Below are 24,286 nucleotides of genomic sequence, written 5' to 3'. Positions count from 1 at the left end.
GAGTGATGGTGGAGATTTACTGCATACCAATTTTGTGCTACAAATCCTGAATGGAAAGTAGGAAAATGTTTTCATTGAACAATCTCTTAAGCAGGTAACAATTATAAAATGGAATAAATCTGATTTTCTCTTCTGTTCTTTTTTTCTCTAAAATTCCAACCATTGTTGAATGAATTTGTTGTTCATGTTGAATAAAATGTTGTTTAAAATGAAATAACATTTTAAACAAGTTGTAAAACACAGTAAGAACACTCTTGGTTGAAGTAAGTTTCACATTTTGTCATCCATCTGGTAGATGTTGGACTTCAAATATGACATTCACTATCACATTGTTGGACTATATGACAGCACCAGAAGAGGTGAAACAGATGAGCTGGGAAAAAAGGGGGAACATGGGGTAGTATAGTGGGCAGTAACTGAAACTTTTATGGTTGAAATGCTGTAATTAACATCATTAACAAGATCAAAATTTGGATCAAACAGATCAGACTAATTTTGATCTTGAAAATGTCATATCATTTGACCCACTAGACTGATTGTAGGAGATTGTTAGTTGAAACTATGGTGAAGTTAACACTAAATATTCAGACAAGGTCAGTTACGTAGGTATGTAGGTAGGATAAACTAAGACCTAATTTCAAAATAAAAGCAGCCTCCTGGTAAATGCTATTTCCACGTTAAGTAACTAGTTTAGTATGTAATCAATGATTTAATTTTTTCATTAAAAAACTACCATCTCCAAATTTCACATTAATCACATTAAAGGAATCAGAGTTAAAAAAAAAATCTTCTACAGCCATTCCAAAGAAATATCCGGTTTCCACAGACTAATCCCCCTTGAGCACAGTGTTAATCTGCTGTTAAATCAGAACATGAACAGGTATCAGGTGGCATTAAAACACATGAACACAATGCTGCACTCACTCAAAAGTCAGAGGTCATGTACAGTAACCACACAGACACCAAGAGGAGAAAAACAGCTGGCAGCAAAGGCAGGGGGGTGTCCTTTCCAGCTAAACAGAAGAGGAATATAAAGATAATGAAGTGTTTGAATATGACTGATTCAAACACAGGTCACAGTTTGAATCAGTCATATTTCATTTAATACAATGGTGTAGTGACAGATCCAGGATCAGTCCAAATCATCAGCAGTTTGATCCACGTATGGATTGAAGTGTATTTGTGGAAATGTTGGACTGTTTCTTTATAAGTGTGTAACAGTGTGTGTGTGAGAGCCATGTAATGTCCATGTGTGCATGCTGACTGTGCTGCTCTGACCCCTCCTCCTTTCAGGGTGGAGCCTGCTGGAGTCCGATGGTTGAGACCAGGTCTGGGGAAGTGTAAGTGTGTTTTTAATGGGATTCATGAAAACAAAGCAGCACACATTCAACCATCTTCATCATGTCAGGAGTCATCATCAAAGTGTCAATCAATGAACAGATGATGGATCAATAACTGCAGCTGGATTGTGTTTGTTCTCTCCATCAGATTCCTGTCAACTCACAATCGACACAAACACAGTGAACACAAAGCTCCAACTGTCTGACAACAACAGGAAGGTGACACGTGTGGAGGAGGTTCAGTCATATCCTGATCATCCAGACAGATTTGATGGCTGGTTTCAGTTGCTGTGTAGAAATGGTCTGACTGGTCGCTGTTACTGGGAGGTCGAGTGGAGAGGAAGAGTTGAGATATCAGTAAGTTACAGACAAATTGCAAGGAAAGGAAAAAGCATCGACTGTGTGTTTGGACACACTGATCAGTCCTGGAGTCTGGACTGCTTTGATGATGGTCCTCGCTCTCTCAGACACAATAACAGACAAACACCCATCTCCTCCTCCTCCTCCTCCTCTGTCTCTAACAGAGTAGCAGTGTATGTGGACTGTCCTGCTGGCACTCTGTCCTTCTACAGAGTCTCCTCTGACACTCTGATCCACCTCCACACCTTCAACACCACATTCACTCAAACTCTTTATCCTGGGTTTTGGGTTTGTTCTGGGGCTTCACTGTGTCTATGCTGAGTGGAGTGTAAAGAGTGTCTCCTGTTAGAGAAACACTCTGACTGTTGAACAGATAGTTCAGTCTGTACATGTCTGTCTCTTTCACTCACAAACACGTTTTCAGATTCATGGATTCAATCAGTTGATGTTTGAAACTCTTCTAAATGATTCCTTGTAAACTTCTTCCTCTTCAGTCCTTTAAAGATGGAAGCTCCCATTATTCCAGGACCCACATATTGTTTTTCTGCCTTTTTCCACTCAAAGCTTCACAGTGAATCTCAGTATGTTGTGTTTCTCTGAAGCTCAGTTCACAACCAGCTCCTCTGCATTTTCAACAAGTCTGAGCTCATTAAAATGAATGTTTGATTTCTCTTTCTTAATGGGATGTTTCCAAACTCTCCACATGCTCTGTTAATATGTTAATTGTTAATAAATATGTGTGTGTAGCACTGCATATGTTGTGTATCACTTTAGTTTGTATGAAACATGAAAACTATCACAAAGGGTCCTGGTGAAGAATCTGCTGGAATTTGGTGACAGACATTAGATTTGCTTTGATGTCAAACTTTTAGAAGCTGTTTCATTGTTTTTCATGCAGCTCTAATTTTCTAAAACGCTGCATCAAAAACAAAGATGACGTGATGACAGATGTGTTTATGTCCACAAAGCAGAATGAACTCTATTGCTGACAATAAGTGATGTACAAACAGAGTGAGCATTTCTGAGGCCACGGAGAGAAAAGAGGAGCACAAACACTGACTGTGAGCTCACCAACACACACATTTACACTTGGTTTGTCTTCACAGAGAAAAACACACTTCCTTCTGCTGATGTTTCACACTAAAAGCCTCGATAAAACAAAAAAAAGAAAAACTGTAAAAACATTTGATTGAATTGGGGGAAATGTCTGAATGTATCTAGTATAGGGATGCACCGATCCCGATACTGGTATCGGGTATCGGGGCCGATACTGTAAAATGTGTGCGTACTCGTACTCGTAAAAGTCAACCGATACCATGAACCGATACTAATGTAGCCTGGATGGGAATTTGGGAGTAGATACTCATAATTCCCATGGACTTGAACGCCACATAAGGTGTTCACAGTTCACAGAAGAGAACGGCATGGAGAGATGCACGAGGTTAGCTGAACCAAAGTGAGAGACTCGGCTAGTTTTACTGAGGTTAACTAGCACAAAAGAGTGTGTGACTAGAAAGCTAACCGTGTGAGAGCTTCGCAACAGAGTGTGGGTGAAGTGACTTTTTGTTTCAACGGTCGCACCACCGTGGAAAACTGTGTTTCCAGCTACGACCGCCGAGGCTAAAGGCTAGCCCGGACTGCTTGGTTGCGCCACGGAGGCAGGACTGTCGGAGAGCTGGACAGTGACTGGCTAACGCGCTGTAGCAGAGACAGCATCGGGTCCGCAGGGAGTGGATTTAGTGTGGGACTGGTGAACGGCGACCTACCGAGCAACGGAACTGTAAGTCAGACTTTTGTGCTCTTACTGGGGAGAAGAGGATTTTTCTCCATCGTCCGGCGTGAGCAGCAAACAGGCCTGCAACAAGTGTGAATGTGAGTGTGTGTGGGGCCCATGTGTGAATATTGTATGTTTAGTGGATTTATATAACATGTTTTGGAGTGTATATTAGTGAGTCACTTACCAAAAGGTGATAACATAAGTTGGGTTGTTTAATATAATTTGAAAGGGAATTATTTCATTTATACAGTGTATTTCATTTGGTTAAGGAATTGGAATATCATTTGAGTTTAAAAAAGGGATGTGTTGTACAGTATTTGTCTCTGCCCTTACGTTCAGTAAACGTTTCGTTTGTGTTAAAGAGTTGTCTGGGGTCGTTTCTTTACTACTGGTTAAGTTTAACTTGTGTGTGGTAGAAGTATCGGTTTTTGTACTCGGTATCGGCAAGTACTCAGATCCAAGTATCGGTATCGGATCGGTTTGAAAAAATTGGTATCGTTGCATCCCTAATCTAGTATTAAACTAAGAGTGTATAACTTGTATAAGGAGTATTTAGTACAAGTGAATGAGACGTTTCCATGGTGACGAAGCACATTCATAGTATTGAAAACACACAGTTACACCTGAAGTGACGTCGCTGAGCGTCTAATGATGTTTCACTGACAGGCTTCTGGACTGTTCCAGTGAAACTATGAGCTTCACTGCCCTCCAGCGGTCACTGTCAGTACCTACAACTCTCCACATACAATAATACTGACATTAGGACACATTCACTGCAGCGTTTCAGCACTAATGTTCATCAGTGTGATAATAATGCTCTATATGTGAACACTGATATTATTAAACTGATAGAAACACTGACGTCAGCAGAGAGATACTGACTGATGACAGATTACTGCCCCCAGGTGGTCACAGTGATGAACTGCATGATATTAAACCAGTGACAGGTGCTTAATGAAGAGCATTTCCAACCTACATATATTTATTCCAACAAAGAGCAATAAGAATCATTAATAACACCAGCTTCAATCAAGCGTCTTACTCACTCTTCATCAAATTAAAAATACTTCAATTTAATGAGCTGCTTGAGCTTCAAAAAGTCCAAATTATGTAGAGAGCAAGACGACATCCATGAGGCCAAATATTCAGAATGAGTTTCAAGTTCAATAAAAACATGACGCACTGAGAGGAAACTCCATGTTCACTAGAGCGGCTGTTGTAGAGGTGGCCCATGGTGCTATGCTACAACTTCACATTGCCACCCTACACCTTTTCAACCGCTCAGTGCCCTGAATTCAAGAATGACATCTTCAGTGCATAATTTGCTCTTTCTTACTGAGCTCTCAAAGAAGAAGTCCAGCAATAAAGCTGGACATTTGAGAAGTCGGCTGGAAGGTCATCCCCAGCTGCAAACCCCGATCACTAAAGCAATGGGAAGGTGTGGGCTGAGAAAAGACACAACTCAGCCAGAGGAAAAAAGCAGCCTGGACAAAGCACAAAGAAGAAGATTGGTTTCAGTTTCAAGTGACGAAGATGACAAAGTCAGCACTGGGTGTGCAAAATGCAATGTAGCTGTGTGCAGGGATTAAAGCCAGAAACAGGAAGTCTGTCACAACTCCATACGGAGAGGAGATGAGGCAAGAAAAGACACGCGCACACACACACACCCCATGTAGAGGTCTGAGCACTCCTCGCTGTACTGCACAGCTGTTATGGCCCTGGGCCTTGGAGAGAGCGAGACTACCCTTTTGTGCTTATTCAAATCTAAGTGTGCCAGGACTCGTGGATGATTGGCTGCTGGGAGTCCTGTGCCAGCCTTCTTTTTTGCAGATCACAGTGTGTCAGACCTCGCGGACGATTGGCTGCCTGGAGATCCCATGACCACTCCAAGACCAATTGACGGGCTGATTGTCTGCACCTGGGAGTATAAAAGGCTGAGGATCCGTCACACTATGGGGAACTACTGCTCTGAAGTGAACATGCAGTGGTCTCCTTGTCTGCCGCGCTTGTTTATTAAACCTGTTTGCTCTTTGTTTAAACCTGACATACAGCTAAACTTAGTTTCATTAGAGTTTTGTGATGCTGGCTTGCCTTAGTTACCCTTAGCTTTTATTTTATGTGCCGCCAGCTTGTTTTAGTTAACCCTTAGCTCTTACGCCTGACTGTTTTCTTCTTCATGTAATCATTGTCTGCCCAGTGGTCTGTTGAACAGCCCTGTCGGTTTTCTGTTTAAAGTTTGAAATTAAAACCTTTTACTTTACTCAGTTTTGTGTGGGGGGCTTGTGTATGTTACTCCTCCCCTGACGCCTAGCAGAGGGGGTCGTAACAACAGCAAACACTACGTTGTTTAGTTTGTGTTTGTGTTTTGTTCTTGTGATGAACCAGTTTGTGTCTGAGTGTGTGGCTGGGTCTGAAGTGGACTGGGACGTTGTGTTTGGAGAAAGTTCTTGGGTTTCTCTGATTAATACCTGGGACTCTCCACCATGGGTTTGAAAACTGAAGAAGCTTCTCAGATGGGAGGTGAAACATCTTCAAGGAACTTAACCCTCTCAGGCTCAAATTAAGTGTTTTGTTGCTAATGCACAACCAAGTCCTGCAGTGGTACTTCTGAGTAAAAAAAAACTCATAAAATATGTATGTGGGGTAATCAGGTTGTTAGTTTTTAACTGTTGCAAATCGGCAACGTCTGCCTTGAGAGGGTTAAAGAAGTCCAGTCTCTTTTCTTTCCAAGCTCCTTAGACAACCATGACCTGGAAGACTGAGAACCTCCACAGTCAAAGACTGATGGTGTGACAGGTTCAACAGTTTCTATGTGGCTGCTAAAATCCTGCCTCTCTGTCATCTGATACTGTTTCAGTCTCATCTGTGTCTCTGAAGCCTTTTTTTAAACAGTCCTCACAATCAGCTTCACCCTGTGTTGCTGGCTAATCTCTAACCTCTCATTTCTTTGTGTTGCCAGATGTTGTCCAGCTTTCTGTTGGCTCAAAGTTTCCTCGTTCCAAAAGAAGAAAATTCTGATTGGGAGTTCCTGTCAGATCAGATGTCTTCAAGAAGGAAACCTGTGAATTCTGCAGTATTTCTGCTTAAAGTTGCAGCTCACCTGGCTCAGCAGCTCACCTGAAGGATAGAGCGCCCTTTGCTGGTTGCTGCTCATATTATTACTCCATGCCTCCTTATCCTAATGCTCTTTGTTAATCTGTAAGTAGTGGATGGTACAAATCAAACCCTTTTCTTTCCATTCAGATAATGCTGATGACAGTCTTCTGTGGTCTCAGCCTCTCTCGTTGTCCACCAGAGGATCAGATAGGAAATGAATGCTGTCCAAAGTGTCCTACAGGTAAGAACAAACTGAATGATCTGTGTGTTTTCTTAGCACACAACTTGGATGCACAATCAATCTGTCAGCTAAAGTTTCTTTTTTTTATTCAGGCACAACAAAATCAGATAGTGATAGCGATAGTCGAGAAGGGCCCAAGATGGCGCTCTGAGCAGTCACGTATTGCTGAGCTCTGCGAACCTGGCCTTTGTTAAAAATATATATTACACACAGTGAACAGAGACTTTATTTACGCCTACGCAATAGTCATCCTTTACTTCTAGTTTTGATATCTACAGGGAGTGCAGAATTATTAGGCAAGTTGTATTTTTGAGGAATAATTTTATTATTGAACAACAACCATGTTCTCAATGAACCCAAAAAACTCATTAATATCAAAGCTGAATGTTTTTGGAAGTAGTTTTTAGTTTGTTTTTAGTTTTAGCTATTTTAGGGGGATATCTGTGTGTGCAGGTGACTATTACTGTGCATAATTATTAGGCAACTTAACAAAAAACAAATATATACCCATTTCAATTATTTATTTTTACCAGTGAAACCAATATAACATCTCCACATTCACAAATATACATTTCTGACATTCAAAAACAAAACAAAAACAAATCAGCGACCAATATAGCCACCTTTCTTTGCAAGGACACTCAAAAGCCTGCCATCCATGGATTCTGTCAGTGTTTTGATCTGTTCACCATCAACATTGCGTGCAGCAGCAACCACAGCCTCCCAGACACTGTTCAGAGAGGTGTACTGTTTTCCCTCCTTGTAAATCTCACATTTGATGATGGACCACAGGTTCTCAATAGAATACTTTCTTATTCCCTAAGGAAATTATGTGGGTTACAGTTCCTCCAAGAAGAAATGGTAAAAATAGTAACAGTAACAGACTAAACTCCAAACAATATATACAATAATATAATATTAATTAGTCAGTGTCAATTGTAGATTTATCCTGTTCTCACTGTATGATGAATTATGATGTCTGTTTAGTAGCCGTTTGCATACAATGCATACTCTCTCTCTCTTCGTGTGTGTGTGCGTGTGTGTGTGTGTGTGTCTGTGTGTGTGTGTGTATGTGTGTGCGTGTGGGGGGGGGGGGAGGGGGGCGCGCCAGAGGGGGTGTTCGCCCAGGGCGCCAAACAGGCTAGGACCGCCACTGCTAACAAGCCTACAAACATGCACCGTCATTCACCGTACGTCTGTGTGTGCTGGAAATGAGTGGAGTCGTCTCTGAACCTTACTGTCTAGTGATGTCTCGGTTGCGAACAAAATGGCTCTTAGAGCCAGATCTTTGAAGTGAACGAAGCGAGCCGGCTCCTTATTGGGAACAGTGTTTTCTTTTTTTCTCTCACACTTTTTTTCACTTTACTCCGCACGTGAGCCTTGTGCTTGTGCTGAGCAGAGGGGGGAGGAGCGGTAGTTACACTCGCAGTAGCACAGGAACAGTGTGGGAGGGAAGGAGAGAAAGAGAGCCAGGGACAACAACAAGAGACAACATCATCACATTAGAAAGGGATTCAGAAAGTTTGTTCATGCACTGAATCCTATGTATGCAATTCCAAGCAGGAAAACACTCTCCCAAAAAAATCATCCCAGTCCTATATGAGAAAAATTTAAATAGTTACATAGAAGTTGAAATGTAAATGGTTGGTTTTTATAATTTATAATTTATTTATTACATTTTATGTGGAGTGAATAAATACAAGTATATTTACGGTGGCCCCGAAACTCGGTAGCACGTACAAACTCCAAAACACGTACAAATTCCGAAGCACGTACACACTCCAAAGCATGTGAAACCTCCACGACATGTACAAACTCCAAAACACAACGGAAATGCTCCATGATCCTAGTGGCTAATAAGCCAGGAAGTTCCAACGACCGGACTTTGTGTGTGGTAGTAACAGGTAAATGAACATTTTTTATAAATTATTTGAATATATCTGTGAGTGTTTGTGTATAAATACACAAACAATAGACATATGCTTTCAATTGTGTAATTTAAGTGATCTAGGTAGCTCTGTTTTGGAAGTTCAGTTAATGCTAGCAATGTGTTTTGGAGGACAAAACATTGTCAGGGACCTGGGTCGCCCAGACTGCTGCTGTGAAGGTGCAATAAAATTTGGGCCCACTTGTGATCACATTCCACATGCATACAAACTTGTGACTTTTACTATACTAAAGTGATATAGTTAAAATATGCGATTAATACATGAGAAAAAAAATCTGCCACCACATTCTTCATCAGGACCCGTTGTGATAGTTTTCATGTTTTATACAAACTAAAGTGATACACAACATATGCAGTGCTACACACACATGTTTACATGTTTCTAAGAGTTTGATAACCAAGCTGTTACCAACATCCTGCACCATGTTCTTGTTCAACACGGGAAAAACACAAAACTAGTTTCAAATGAGGATTGAAGCCTTTGCTGTTTATCAGATAAGCCCCATGCATTATGATCCCTCAATACAATCAGATTCTGCTTAGAACTGCATTCAAAACTATTGAGCCAATATTTTCAGCTTCTATGGCTGAAACAATTTCAAATGATGAGCTTCCAACAATGAGTGAAACAGTAAGAGCATGTGGAGAGTTTGGAAACATCCCATTTAGAAAGAGAAATCAAACAACTGGATTCATTTTAATGAGCTCAGACTTGTTGAAAATGCAGAGGAGCTGGTTGTGAACTGAGCTTCAGAGAAACACAACATACTGAGAGTCACTGTGAAGCTTTGTGTGGAAAAAGACAAAAACAACATGTGGATCCTGGAATAATGGGAGCTTCCATCTTTAAAGGACTGAAGAGGAAGAAGTTTACAAGGAATCATTTAGAAGAGTTTCAAACATCAACTGATTGAATCCATGAATCTGAAAACGTGTTTGTGAGTGAAAGAGACAGACATGTACAGACTGAACTATCTGTTCAACAGTCAGAGTGTTTCTCTAACAGGAGACACTCTTTACACTCCACTCAGCACAGGGACACTGAGGAACCAGGAAAGAACCAAAACCCAGGATAAAGAGTTTGAGTGAATGTGGTGTTGAAGGTGTGGAGGTGGATCAGAGTGTCAGAGGAGACTCTGTAGAAGGACAGAGTGCCAGCAGGACAGTCCACATACACTGCTACTCTCTTAGAGACAGAGGAGGAGGAGGAGGAGGATAAGAATTTGGTGTCATGACAGACATAAACAGGACCATCAGTAGTGCAGTACAGACTCCAGGACTGATCATTAAATCCAAACACACAGTCATCACCATCTCCTTTCCTTCTGATTCTTCTGTAACTCGCTGATATAAAAACGTCTCCTCTCCACTCGACCTCCCAGTAACAGCGACCAGTCAGACCATTTCTACACAGCAGCTGAGGACGAACATCAAATCTGTCTGGATGATCAGGATATGACTGAACCTCCTCCACACGTGTCACCTTCCTGTTGTTGTCAGACAGTTGGAGCTTTGTGTTCACTGTGTTTGTGTCGATTGTGAGTTGACAGAAATCTGATGGAGAGAACAAACACAATCCAGCTGCAGTTATTGATCCATCATCTGTTCATTGATTGACACTTTGATGATGACTCCTGACATCAGATATGTGAATGATGAAGATGGTTGAATGTGTACTGCTTGGTTTTCATGAATCCCATTAAAAACACACTTACACTTCCTCAGACCTGGTCTCAACCATCGGACTCCAGCAGGCTCCACCCTGAAAGGAGGAGGGGGGTCAGAGCAGCACAGTCAGCATGCACACATGGACATTACATGGCTCTCATACACATACTACACACACATTAGACACTGATAAAGGAACAGTCCAACATTTTCACAAATACACTTCAGTCCATACGTGGATCAAACTGTTGATGATTTGGACTGATCCAGTTGTAGGGCCAATTCTGTTTACATTACACATGCTTCCCCTAGGCAGTATCATGTAGAGATTAAAAGGATATTTTGCTGCTATTTCTGCTGCTATTTTTTATAATCAGTATTACCATTCCATTAATTATTCATAGTGATATTGCATTCAAATGTTCAAATATACTGATATTATATCAGTCTTTATTACAGGGGCAGTTATAACCACTTTAAACTGTTGAGTTGAATTTATAATCTTAAATGTTTGTATGCAGACGGCATGGTGAAAGAAAAGGCCCCACGTAGAGTAACTCTGTGCCAAAATAAGACAGGAAGTTACATGTTTTTGAAGTTGCAGGCTGACAGGAAACAGCGTGCTTTGCAGAAGTGAAACTGAAAGCAGAGTCTGAGTGCAAGTATTTTGAGCAGGTTATTTTAATCTTTGATTAAGCTTTAAGTAGTTGTATCAGATTGGAACATTTGTTTTATACATTTTACATATAAGTCAAGATCGGCACACACAGGATGGCCTTAGCCTGGTTGCTTAAGCTGAGGTCAATCAAAGTGCAGTGTGAGGATCACACATGTACAGACATATACACATACACACACATAGTTTCAGTACATGCTGGCCTTCTGTCTGGTGGAAAGGTTACGAGGTTTAGCTGATGAAGTGAAGGGTGAAATAAAGGGCAGCAGAAGCTGACACACATACACACATATTAGATAGACTCATTTATATAGGTAAGAGTTTAATCATGTTTTGCTTGCAACTGCAAAGTTGTGCATGAGTGACAGTTTGTGCAGAACGTGGACCTGATGTTCCAGAAGATAAGCCTGGGCAGGATGGTGACAGGAAGCACCTGGGGTCGAGCCGAAGACAATGTTCTTTTTTAAAACTATGTTCAAAGTTAACTGAACGTTTGTGGTTTTGGAGTGATGTATGCTTTGTTTGAGTCTGCCTGGCAACAGGCAGACTGCCAACCCTATAAAGTCTTTGTTCTGACTATTGTAAGATAGTTCAACGCTGAATCTGCGCAGTGTTTTGGACTCCGCACGTGTGTACATTAAAATGTCGTCTAATTGCACCAGCCCGGATCTGTGGTTATTTTGGATTCCACCTCAATATCTGAACCTTAACAATCATCAGAAGGCATAGTATACATTTTCACTGCTATGCAGCTGACCCAACACCCAACTCTATCTGTCCATGAAGCCAGATAACACACACCAATGAGTTAAACTGCAGGAATGTGTTAAAGACACAAAGACCTGGATGGCCGCTAACTTTCTGCTTCTTAATTCAGATCAAACTAAGGTTATTTTACTCGGCCCTGAAAATCTTAGAAATATGGTATCTAACCAAATTCCTACTCTGGATGGCATTACCTTGGCCTCCGGTAACACTGTGAGGAACCTTGGAGTTTTTGACCAAGACATGTCCTTCAATGCACATATTAAACAAATATGTAACACTGCTTTCTTCCATTTAGGGAACACCTCTAAAATTAGAAATATCCTGTCTCAGAGTGACGCTGAAAAACTAGTTCATGCATTTATTACTTCTAGGCTGGACTACTGTAATTCATTATTATCAGAATGTCCTACAAACTCCCTAAAAAGCCTTCTGTTAATCCAGAGGTTCCCAAAATGAAGAGCCATTGCAGGTGGGCGCGTTATGAATTTAAAAAAAAAAAAGGAAAAAAAAGAATGCTTGGACACTGCTAGCATAATTGACACGTTTTGACAGGGCTCCCACACAAACCCAAAGCAGAAGATGAAGCATCGTCAAATACATTTCTGTGGCGGGGGCGTGGTCCTTGGCCTGCTGCACAGGAGGGGTGACACAGTGAGCTCACAGGGCGGCATGGAGGGAACAGGTGTACAGGACTGTTTAATGAGGGAGAACTGTTTTATGTTTTGGCAGTGAGAACGAGCACAGACAGAGAGAGACGGAGTGGCTGCGTCCGAGGCTGGTGCCAGAACCCGCAGCAGTTCTGGCTCAATAAAGGACAGTTACAAGCACAACCCAGACGTGTATGTGTGTTGTGTGGGGGTCCTGGGTCACAAGTGGTGCCGAAATCCAGTTGTACGCCGTGATGTCGGACCCCCCGCTAGCCCAGCCCGCCGTTAAGCTCGCACAGACGCAGGGACCGGATTGATGGAAGTGCGGACGGCCGGGATATCTGCGCCGTGACTGCCCGCTAATGGAGGTCGGGCAGGTGTTCCGCGTCGCCAGGGCTCCAGCACCCGCTCCCGGTCCGGGAGGGACATACCGCATACCGGTAAGGTGTCGAGGGGGTATACACCACGCCTTGGTGGACATGGGCTGTATGCAGACCCTGATTCACCAAAGTTTGGTTCGCCCTGGGGCATTGTTGGAAGCAGAGTGGGTGGAGGTGAAATGTGTGCATGAGGATATTCACAAGTATCCGGCAGTGTCGCTGCTGCTGAAATTCACGGGCAAAACGCATAGGGTAAAGGTGGCGGTTAGCCCGCGCCTGTCGCATCACCTAATTTTGGGCACAAATTGGCCGGGGTTCCACAGCTTACTGGGGCAATACATGGGGATGCGATCGCGGCCAGTAAATTTGTGCAACGTTTGCGCGGCGCTCAGAGGTGACGCGGGGTCGTCCGACACTGACTCTGGGGGGGAGGAGGTGGTGGGGACTTCTATGGAAGCCCCACAGCCTCCCGTCGTGCACCCCAGGGAAGATTTTCCACTGGAGCAGTCTCTGGACGACACCCTACGCTCAGCCTATGACCAAGTGATGGATATTGATGGTCGCTTGGTGCGCCCTGATGCCGCGCGGACTTACCCCCATTTCCAGTTATGGAATGATCGGCTTTATCGAGTGAGGCGCGACACTTGCACTAATGAGATCCGCACACAGTTGTTGGTGCTGCAAAGCCACCGGGAAACGATTTTCCAGGCGGCTCATTCAAACCCCATGGCAGGGCATTTGGGTTGTGAGAAGACTTTGGAGCGCATAATGGCCCGATTCTATTGGCCGGGCATTTGGATCGACGTGCGCCGCTGGTGTGCGTCGTGACCAAAATGCCAGCTGGTTAACCAGCCAGCCGTTCCGAAGGCGCCATTGCACCCATTACCACTGATGGAGATCCCATTTGAACGCATTGGTATGGATCTCATCGGGCCATTCCACCGGAGTGCACGCGGCTATCGCTTTGTGTTGGTCCTGGTGGATTACGCAACGCGATATCCGGAAGCAGTGCCACTGAGCACCATTTCAGCGAAGAGCGTGGCTCGACCTGATTAAAGAAAACTGTGGGGCTCGACCCTTCCTCCAAAAGAATGAAATTCAATACGTGCTGGACCTGAGAGCAAAGCTGCACAGGCTGGAAAGATTATCAAGGGAGAATTTGCTCCAGGCCCAGCAACATCAGCATAGCCTGTACAACAGAGGGGCTAGGCTCAGGCAATTTTCACCGGGAGACAAAGTGCTTGTATTACTCCCTTCCTCCAGCTCTAAATTGCTCGCCAAGTGGCAAGGGCCCTTTGTGGTCACACGGCGGGTGGGGGATTTTGACTATGAAGTTGCCTGGTCGGACAGGGGAGGAGCGACACAGATTTACCACGTCAACCTACTTAAAGTGTGGAGGGAGGTGGAAACCGCTGCTCTGGTGAGCCTGGTTAAGGAGCGAGATGTGTTGGGGCCGCCTCCCTCTGTTGTGACGACCATCTCACACAGGCCCAGAGAGCGGATGTCGCTGCCTTGCAACAGCGCTTTGCTGATGTGTTCTCCCCCCTGCCCAGCCGTACATCTCTCATAGAGCACCATGTTGAAACGCAGCCTGGCGTGACGGTGCGTTCACGGCCCTACAAGCTGCCGGAACATAAAAGACAAATTGTTCAGCGGAATTGAACGATATGCTGAGGCTGGGTGTAATAGAAGAGTCGCACAGTGCTTGGTGTAGCCCCATAGTTCTTGTAGTGAAGAAAGCTGGGTCTATACGGTTCTGTGTGGACTACCGCAAGGTGAATGAGGTGTCACGGTTTGATGTGTACCCGATGCCCCGGGTCGACAAACTCCTGGACTGGTTGGGCACTGCTTGTTTCTTTACAACGCTGGATTTGACCAAGGGCTACTGGCAGATTCCCTTGTCTGCGAAGTCTAAGGAAAAAATGGCCTTCTCCACTCCGTACGGGTTGTACCAATTTGTCACGCTTCTGTTCGGCTTGTTCAGGGCCCTGGCCACCTTTCAACGCCTCGTGGACCGGGTGCTGTGTCCACACGCTGCGTATGCTGCTGCCTACTTAGATGACGTGATCATCTACAGTGACGGTGGCACCGTCCCATTCTCTTCATCAGCCGCAAGGTGCTACAGCACTGTCGAGAAGGAGTGCCTGGCGATCCAGTGGGCGGTCGACTTCCTTCGTTACTACCTCCTGGGGCGTCCATTCACTCTCTGTCCAGACCATGCCCCACTGCAGTGGCTCCACCGCATGAAGGATGCCAATGCCCAGATCACTCAGTGGTATCTGGCTTTGCAGCCGTTTAAGTTCAAGGTGGTCCACAGGCCGGATACGCAGATGGTCGTGGCTGATTTTGGAGGGGGGTGGGGGGGCTGTGGCGGGGGCGTGGTCCTTGGAGGGGCGACACAGTGAGCTCACAGGGCGGCACGGAGGCAGGGAGGGAACAGGTGTACAAGACTGTTTAATGAGGGATACCTCTTTTATGTTTTGGCAGCGAGAAGGAGCACAGACTGAGAGAGAGACGGAGTGGCTGCGACCGAGGCTGGTGCCAGAACCCGCAGGAGGAAAAAAGACAGTGTGTGCTCAATAAAGGACAGTTACAAGCACACCCCAGACGTGTATGTGTGTTGTGTGGGGGTCCTGGGTCACAGTTTCCAAACCAACTTCCTTCTAAGCCAAAGACTAGAAAATATGGTGAAGCATATCTTCCCTTTGGCTTCACCTGCACAAGTGCCAAGGTAGGTCTCCCCTGCATAATTGGTTTTCCGTGCGTTGGGAGCACGCGCTGGGCTCTCCAAATCACGGACAAACAGTATCCCACATTCTTGATTTTTAGTTCACAAACACTTCTTATAATGACTAACTACTCCTGAAATTTTGGAGATGTTAGCTCTTTATACAGTAAAGTTACAGTGGGATACAAATAATATCAGGCTGATACTGCCACAATTGTTTATGTATTTGAAAACATTTTGCACAGAGAGGCATTTTTTGAAAAATGTATTGATAGCAATGTTGAATATTATTACACAGGAAAAAAACAACTACACAGAAAATAATTACACCATGACACCTCTGCCTTTCTAATTGGAGGGACAGTAACTGTGTGTGTATATACAAGCATGTAAAAACTGCAGATAGTAAGATTAACAGTGACAGTATTTTTTCTGTATCTGCCATTGTAGGAATTCATCTCATGTAAACAACAACGTGGTGCACAGCGTGATGTGAAAAAAGGCACATACCTTTGACGTTGCATGACGAACACCATATTCCTCGTCCACACGTAAACGCAAAAACTGAGTTTTTGAAAATCTCCAACCTGACAGGAATTTTAAAAAATCTGTTTTCTGTGATTCGAAACGCCATTTACGTGTGGACGAAAGGTCCAAATGCATAGAAAAAAATGGGTTTTCAAAAATACTGGTCTAGGTGTGGACAAAGCGTAAGAGTTAGTAGTTTATGATATCCTGCCTGTAATTTATTGCAGTTCACTTTTATTTGTTTAATTGTTTACTAAACGTTTGAGGTGTGAAATAAACCGCAACCCCTATTAGAGCACTTCGCTCTCGCACTGCAGGCTTCCTTGTTGTTCCTAGAGTATTTAAAAGTAGAATGGGAGGCCTTCAGTTTTCAGGCCCCTCTTCTGTGGAACCAGCTTCCAGTTTGAATTCAGGAGACAGACACTATCTCTACTTTTAAGATTAGGTTTAAAACTTTCCTTTTTGCTAAAGCATATAGTTAGGGCTGGATCAGGTGACCCTGAATCCTCCCTTAGTTATGCTGCAATAGACGTAGGCTGTCGGACAATTCCCATGATGCCTTGAGTTTTTCCTTTCCAGTCACCTTTCTCACTCACTGTGTGTTAATAGACCTGTCTGCACTGAATCTTATCTGTTATTAATCTCTGTCTCTCTTCCACAGCATGTCTTTCATCCTGTTTTCCTTCTCTCACCCCAACCGGTCGCAGCAGATGGCCCCGCCCCTCCCTGAGCCTGGTTCTGCCGGAGGTTTCTTCCTGTTAAAAGGGAGTTTTTCCTTCCCACTGTCGCCAAAGTGCTTGCTCATAGGGGGTCATATGATTGTTGGGTTTTTCTCTGTATCTATTATTGTACGATCTACTGTACAATATATAGCGCCTTGAGGTGACTGTTGTTGTGATTTGGCGCTATATAAATAAATTGAGTTGACTTGAATTGAATTGCCCTCAGGCGTCGGTGCGTTGGTGGTTCTTGGTGTCTGGGGCTGGGCGCTCAGGTATGTACCGGCTCACTCCCGGCGGCTGCATGGCGGGGCCTGCCGCGCGTGGCTCAATTGGGCCTCTTCCGGGGTGTGGGGGCCCTCAGGCCTCTGGGCCTGTGGCTCGGTCCACTCTGACACAGCTGGCTGCCAGCAGGGCCCGCGGGCATGCCACTGCAGCCCCCTCTGACTTCTGCTCTGTGGCTGCTGGGTGACCCCTTGTCTGGGGCTCTCCTCAGCTCTTCCCAGGAGGGTGGCACGGATGCCCCTCCGGTGGTCCTCCTTGGGCTCTTGCACTCTGGGGCCTCTGGATATCTGGTGCCTGAATCTCCTCCATGCCTGCTTCATTCCCTGGGGATGGGGCTATGGCTCCCCATGCCCTCTAGTAGATCGTTACGTGGAGAAACCTTTTGAATACAAGCGCACTGATCCACACAGGTGTGCACACAGGTGTACACAGGGGTGTTCACAGACACAAACTACACCTTTCTTGACATTGTGCACTGTTGGTCCTGCATGCTGCACAACAACATTCAACATTTAGTATTTACTACTATTTACTGCTAGCTAGAATAATGCAATGGTGCTGTGTTTATTATGTTGCTCTCGTTATTTTCTTTTTTCCCTCAACAAGTGTGTCTGTCCCTGATGTGTGATTGTTCACGTCTCATCTGCATGAAACAAACAGGAAGTGAGTGAAGGACACAGGAAATGTTTCCAGCTCTTCCTCTATCAGACATTCTCTCCATACCTGAGAGTGTCCAGTCTCCAGCCTGGATCCTTCAGTCCAGCCAACAGCAGCTTAATTCCTGAGTCCCCTGGATGATTGTATCTCAGGTCCAGTTCTCTCAGATGGGAGGGGTTAGAGCTTAGAGCTGAGGCCAGAGAAGTACAGCCTTCCTCTGTGATCAGACAGCCTGACAGACTGCAGACACACAAAACAACAATCCATCTGTCAACAATCATTTTCTCTTTGTCACATACAAAATTCAATGTAACTTTATTTATAAGTGACAATTCCCAAAAGACAACAACAGTCATCTCAAGTTGTTTAACAGTGTAAGGTAACAGCCTACAATATTAGAGAGAAAGCCCCAACCATCAGACAATCCACTGTGAGCAGCACTTGGTGATGGTGGGAAGGAAGAACTCCTTTCTACAGAAAGACCCTACCAGTGAAAACAGGCTCCAAGAGCACCATCTACCATGACTGGTTGCAGGGTGAGGGGAAAGAGAAGAGATGAGCTCAGAGAGACAAGAACAAAATACAAACTAAGGAGAGAGAAGACAAAAGTTAAGGACATTAACTAAGAGGGGAGTGGAGAAGAAAGCATCATGGGAAGTGTCATGTAAAGCAGAGTAGAGAGAAATTGAAGCCCCAACATCATTTTAAGGTGCTCTGAGTACTTGAATGAGAACATGCATGGGAGGTGAATTTGTCTATCCCACCACCAACCTGCCAGGAGCAGAAGGAAGAAAATGTATACAGAAAAGAAGAACTGATCACATCCTGCACGTGTAACTAACGTAATTAGATGATGACTCATCCCTGACTCTTAAGGCGCCACCGAGAGGCTTTGAGGGATCAGTGACTCAAGACAACAAAACACTACAATAAGTCATGACACCTAGTAGGATGACTGTGAGGGGCAGCCGGCCCTTCTCATTAGAAGGTAGACCATCCCAACTTGAAGAACAGATGCATAGCCCTAAAGAATGTAGCCCCATGGCTACGTGCTGCAGGGAGAATGGACTGCCATACCTGTTATGTGTCTGTGAGCGTGAGGGAGGGAGAAAAGTACAAGTTGTCACCAACCAGAAACAGGAAATGGAAGCATGTAAATATAATAATAAGCACTGCAGCCAAAAAGAATGCCTGACAAGCTCAGTTGTAAGTAAGCTATTAAGACTCGACTGTACACGGTGGTTGTGTTTTCCTCCGAAACATTAAGTTCTGTTGGAGCAGCCTTTCAACACCTCTCTTTATCTCTCGCTAGCAAAGCTGACCCAGAAAACAAAGTAAAGCTAATTTTCGGCTACGAGCCCGACACGGAACCCGACGTATTAGACAGAGGTCCCTTTACTACGGTTCGGAGCTGTAGACCTGTTTTATATACATGCGGAATAGTTTCTATACGAGAACGCTGCAAAAAGTGCAGCCTTACCTCAGGTCCACCATACTGTTACTCATTATATTAAGATTTAAAAATGTAGTTGGTATTGGTATGGTGAGTAGCTTTCAGCAATAGTAATAAATCACACAGCAATAGTACATTCATGTAGTTGTAAAAAGCAATATATTAAGTAATCCAAAGTATTCAGAATATTTTACTCTCATTGAGTAATGTAACGGAATACGTTACAAAAAATACATTTTGGGGCATGCATTCTGTAATCTGTAGTGAAATACATTTTAAAAGTAACCTTCCCAGCACTGACCATGAACATAATCACAGCTCCTAACTTCACCTTCATTAGCTTTTATACGCATGTCTTTCTTTTCTCTCTCACTTTTTCCACAGAAGCTCAAAGTCTCTGCAGCCTGTTTTTATCTACTATCATCAGATCTTCAACAGCCTCATTCAGATCCCCCACACAGTCTACAGCCTCATCAGTACTGACTTCATCTTCACTGACTGATGGAGCACAACATAAACCTTTGGAGGCTGAAAAACTGTCCTGTCACACATCTCCCCATCACCATTCCTCTCCTGTCAGCTTTTAAATGAACCCTGCTCAAGTCTGTCACTTCTATTTGGAGCCAAAAGGAAAAACTCTTGTTAAGTTGTTTGGAAAAACACAACATTTCTGAAAGCACTTAAACTTCTTCACATTTGTCTTCAGACACATCCTGAATAGTTATAAACTAAACAAAGTTTCAAACATCAAAGATTTGAAATATAGAAAAACAACAACACAGCAAAGAACTCAGTCAACTCACCTCAGAGTCTCCAGTCGACAGTTTGGACTCGCCAGTCCAGCACACAATAGCTTCCCTGCTAGATCCTGCAGGTCATTGTTACTCATGTCAAGCTCAGTCAGATGGGAGAGGTTGGACTTCAGAGCTGAGGCCACAGCTTCACAGTGAGTATCTGAGAGTCCACACTCAGCCAGTCTGAAATAAGATATAAAATGACAAAACAGAGTGACGTCATGATCTCAAGAACATCTGGTCTTCACATCTGTGCTTCAGCTCCTCTTACTGTTTTTGACATGACACAATGATTCAATGACAGTGTTTTATCTCATGAATCTCTTTGACAGTTGTATTTCATAACATTAAACCAGCTGAATGAAATAAAGGGCCTACAGTCCTCCTGATAAGTGCCTGCTCATTTCTGATCCTCAGTCACTGCTTCACCTGAGATACTCTGGCATACTCCCTTCATCTGCTTCCATTTGGCCTCCTGTCCACAGCTCACAGTGAGGAACTCTAGTCTGAATAGGATGAGGGACCTATGGAATAGTCGATACCCAACAACCAGATTCACAGCGAAACAACTAGTTGCTCAGTGTTCCAACATTCGGAAAAAGGGACTACTCCCACAGCTAGAGACTGACGAGGTACAACACACATGCTACCGCAAGGGGGAGCCAGGATGACAGGTCAGGGGGGAGATATAATCACCCCCACCTGAGATTGGGTACCAAGTCCCAAGTGCAAACGAGGAAGTGCCGTTGAGTTTGAGACGATCTGACCTGAAAGATAGAATCATGGCAAAGCTTGAAATCTGCATCCTCCGTAGCCGGTTACCAACACTACATAAAGTACCCTCCGAAGATCTACTAGATGATGTGAATACAGACTCATAGCTTTGGCCAGCCCCTTAAAGAAGTACAGCAGAGAGATAGAAGGCAGGAGAATAAACCAGCTATTCTCCACGGAATCAGCCAAGGTGTACTCTCAGTGGCAGGGGAACAATATGAGAACAGCACCACTAAGGCTGGAGACGGAGCAATACTGGAAGAGCATAAGGGAGAAGGATCCAACCCTAACAGCAATGCTCAGTGGCTAGTGGATCTAAGAGCAGATCATAGCAACCTCCCTGAACAGGGTCCAGTAACCATCACAGTGGCAGACATCCAAGAAAGGGTCTCCAGTGTGAAAGTGTGAAGAGTTGGACAGCACCAGGCCCTGACATGGTTCACGCCTACTGGCTGAAGAAACTGACCGCACTGCACGAAGAGCACAAATGAACCAGCTGCTAGTTGACAAGAGACACCCAGAATGGTTAACCGAAGGGCGGACAGTCCTGATCCTCAAGGACCCCAGAAGGGATCAGTCCCATCCAACTACCGGCCAATAACCTGCCTCGGTACCTCATGGAATATCCTGTCAGTCATCATAGTGGCTAAGATGAACAGGCACATGGGTCAATACATGAGTGAGAAACAGAAAGGGATGGGCAAGAATACCAGAGGCTTCTGGTAGACCAAGTAGTTGCCCAAGACTGCAAAACGAGGCTGACCAATCTGTGCACTGGCTGAATTGATGACAGGAAGGCCTATGACTTGATGCACCATACCTGGATCCTGGAATGCCTAGACCTATACAAGATCAACAGGACCCTAAGAGCCTTCATCAGGAACTCAATGGGGATGTGGCGTACAACACTAAAGGCCAACTTCAAGCCCATAGCACAAGTCACCATCAAGTGCGGGATCTACCAAGGAGATGCTCTGTCCCCACTGCTGTTCTGCATAGGCCTGGACCCCTCAGTGAGATCATTAACAAGACTGGCTACGAATACCGACTATGGAACGGAGCAGTTGTCAGCCACCTCCTGTACATGGATGACATCAGGACATTGATTCACTGATCCACACCACCAGGATATACAGCAATGACATCGGAATGTCTTTTGGACTGGAAAAGTGTAGTCAAATGGCAAAAGGCAAATGGGAACCATGAAGAGGCTGCTAGGAAAGCTGCAACCACCAAGTACCTGCAGAGGGTCAGGCAAGTCCTGAAGAGTCAGCTGAACGGTAAGAACAAGATCCAGGCTATCAACACCTATGCCCTGGACTTGATCAGGTACCCTGCTGGGATAATAAGTTGGCCAAAGGAGGAGATAGAATCCACTGACATCAAGACAAGCTACGAGCACAAGACCCATATAGGCTGGGGTCTACCAAACCAGGCAAGACCCTAGATGCAGTCTGCATAAAGATACCCCTGAGACAATGCAGCACATAACAGTAGGGTGTAAGATGCTAGCAGGCAGGGCATACCTGGAACGCGATAACCAAGTGGCCGGCATAGTATACACAAACATCTGTGCTGAGTATGGCCTGGAAGTCCCGAGGTCAAAATGGGAGACGCCCCATAGGGTGGTGGAGAATGACCGAGCTAAGATCCTGTGGGACTTCCAGATACAGATGGACAAAATTGTGGTGGCTAACCGACTGGACATAGTGGTGGTAGACAAACAGAAGAAGACTGGTGATAGGTGTAGCAGTTCCAAATGACAGCACCAGCAGGAAGAAGGAACGCAAGAAGCTTGAGAAATACCAAGGGCCTCAGAGAAGAGCTCGAGAAGATGTGAAGGGTTAAGTTAACAGTGCTCCCAGTAGTAATCAGAGAACTAGGTGCAGTGACTCTCAAGCTAGCCAAGTGGCTCCAGCAGATCCCAGGAACAACATGTCCAGAAGAACGCAGTCCTAGGAACAGCTTAGATACTGCTCAGGACCCTCAAGCTCCCATGCCTGTGGTAGAGGACCTGAGCTTGAATGATAGACTGCCCGCAGGGGCGAGCGGGGAATTTTATTTTTTTATTTTTTTTTTTACACAAACAGACAAAACTGAGCTCTAAAACAAAAAGGATATCTAAATGTGATTCTGCTCATAGTTAATCAGGCATCATTTTAATCATGAACAATTACGATCAGGTATAAACCTCATCAATATAATGAATCAGAGTTTAAGGTGATAGGAATATCAGCTGCACCGATGTGTGGGCACTGAGATAAAAAGAAGAAGAGCAGTAGATCCTTGTTTTTAGACAGCCAGCCAGCCTGTGTGTGTGTGTGTGTGTGTGTGTGTGTGTGTGTGTGTGTGTGTGGTTATGAAGGTTGGTGTTGGATTAAAGCCGTGCAGGAGTTGAAGGATTTTGTCCTGAGTCTTAGGAGGACTGGTCTGCGGCCTCTTCTCCGTCTTCACCTCAAGCCCGGTACCAGGTCATTTGATCATGTGATTCTTGTTTGATGGAGCATTTGCTTTAGCCTTGCCAAACTGTTTAAATTGTGGACGTTCCCCTTTTAACTCTTTGTTTAACAGTAAAAGTTAAAGCTTGTGAATAAGTATTACATATTTTTTTATGATTCTGATATCTGATCTTAATATGAGATCTGCTCATCACTAGCAACCCTCCTCCAGATTATGACAGCATGTAAACATTATGATATTTATGAAGCCGCTTCCCAAACAAAAATTGAATTTATAAAAGACAAATAGGTGGTAAGAATGAGCAGCTCACACATTTAAGACCAGGTGTAACCAGAGTTTAGAGATATCTGCAAGTGAAATGAAGAAAAGTTACTTTAAAGTATAACATTGTTTAAACTGTTGGCCAATTTAACTATTTTTTTTCCTTGAACATGGCATGGTTGTTGGTCTGAATGTTTCACAAACTGCTGATCTACCAGGATCTTCCCACACAGCCATCTCTGAGTTTACAGACAATGGGCTGTAAAAAAAAAAAGGAATTATCCAATGAGCAGCAATTCATTGGATATTGGATGGCAGAGTGAAAATGCCTTGTTGATGCCAGACGTCAGAGGAGAATGGCCTGTGCAATGAAAGACATTATTAATAAAACTTGTGTTAAGACATCCATGTAATACCTTTTACAAATCATATTATGAATGTGTTTATTTATTTATCATGAGTCTTAATAAAGCTGGTAATATTTTTAGCTCATTCCTGCATTTTAAGACAGTTTCCTGTGAATATTGTGTGGTTTATTACCGACATTCAGGATGACTATGTGTAGTCAAACTTCCCTTTGACTACACAATCACAAGACAATATATATAAGAAATAGATAAAATAGATATGAGTTGATTGCATAGTTAAAAACATGATTGTGTTCAGTCTCCCACAGTCTGACAGTATCTAGACAAATGTACAGAGATTAAAAATATACTGTATTTG

The 24,286-nt window shown here is 44.1% G+C and overlaps 1 protein-coding gene across 1 annotated transcript in view; it reads right to left on the bottom strand.

The window, feature by feature from the left end:
* Positions 1–5,308: 5,308 nt before the first annotated feature.
* Positions 5,309–24,286, bottom strand: part of LOC100700528 (NACHT, LRR and PYD domains-containing protein 1-like) — a 30,631-nt gene continuing 11,653 nt past the window's right edge. Inside the window, exons 2-5 of the mRNA XM_025904498.1 lie at positions 20,075–20,248; positions 17,885–18,058; positions 10,440–10,524; positions 5,309–5,395 (exon numbers count right to left, since the gene is read on the bottom strand). Of these exons, the coding sequence (XP_025760283.1) occupies positions 5,309–5,395; positions 10,440–10,524; positions 17,885–18,058; positions 20,075–20,248 (520 nt within the window). The remainder of the gene's footprint in view (positions 5,396–10,439; positions 10,525–17,884; positions 18,059–20,074; positions 20,249–24,286) is intronic.

The sequence above is a fragment of the Oreochromis niloticus genome, unplaced genomic scaffold (genome assembly GCF_001858045.2).
Source record: "Oreochromis niloticus isolate F11D_XX unplaced genomic scaffold, O_niloticus_UMD_NMBU tig00002015_pilon, whole genome shotgun sequence".
NCBI classification, from domain to species: Eukaryota; Metazoa; Chordata; class Actinopteri; order Cichliformes; family Cichlidae; genus Oreochromis; species Oreochromis niloticus.
Note: the sequence above shows the minus strand (reverse complement) of the source record. Positions and strands in the feature narration are given on the sequence as shown.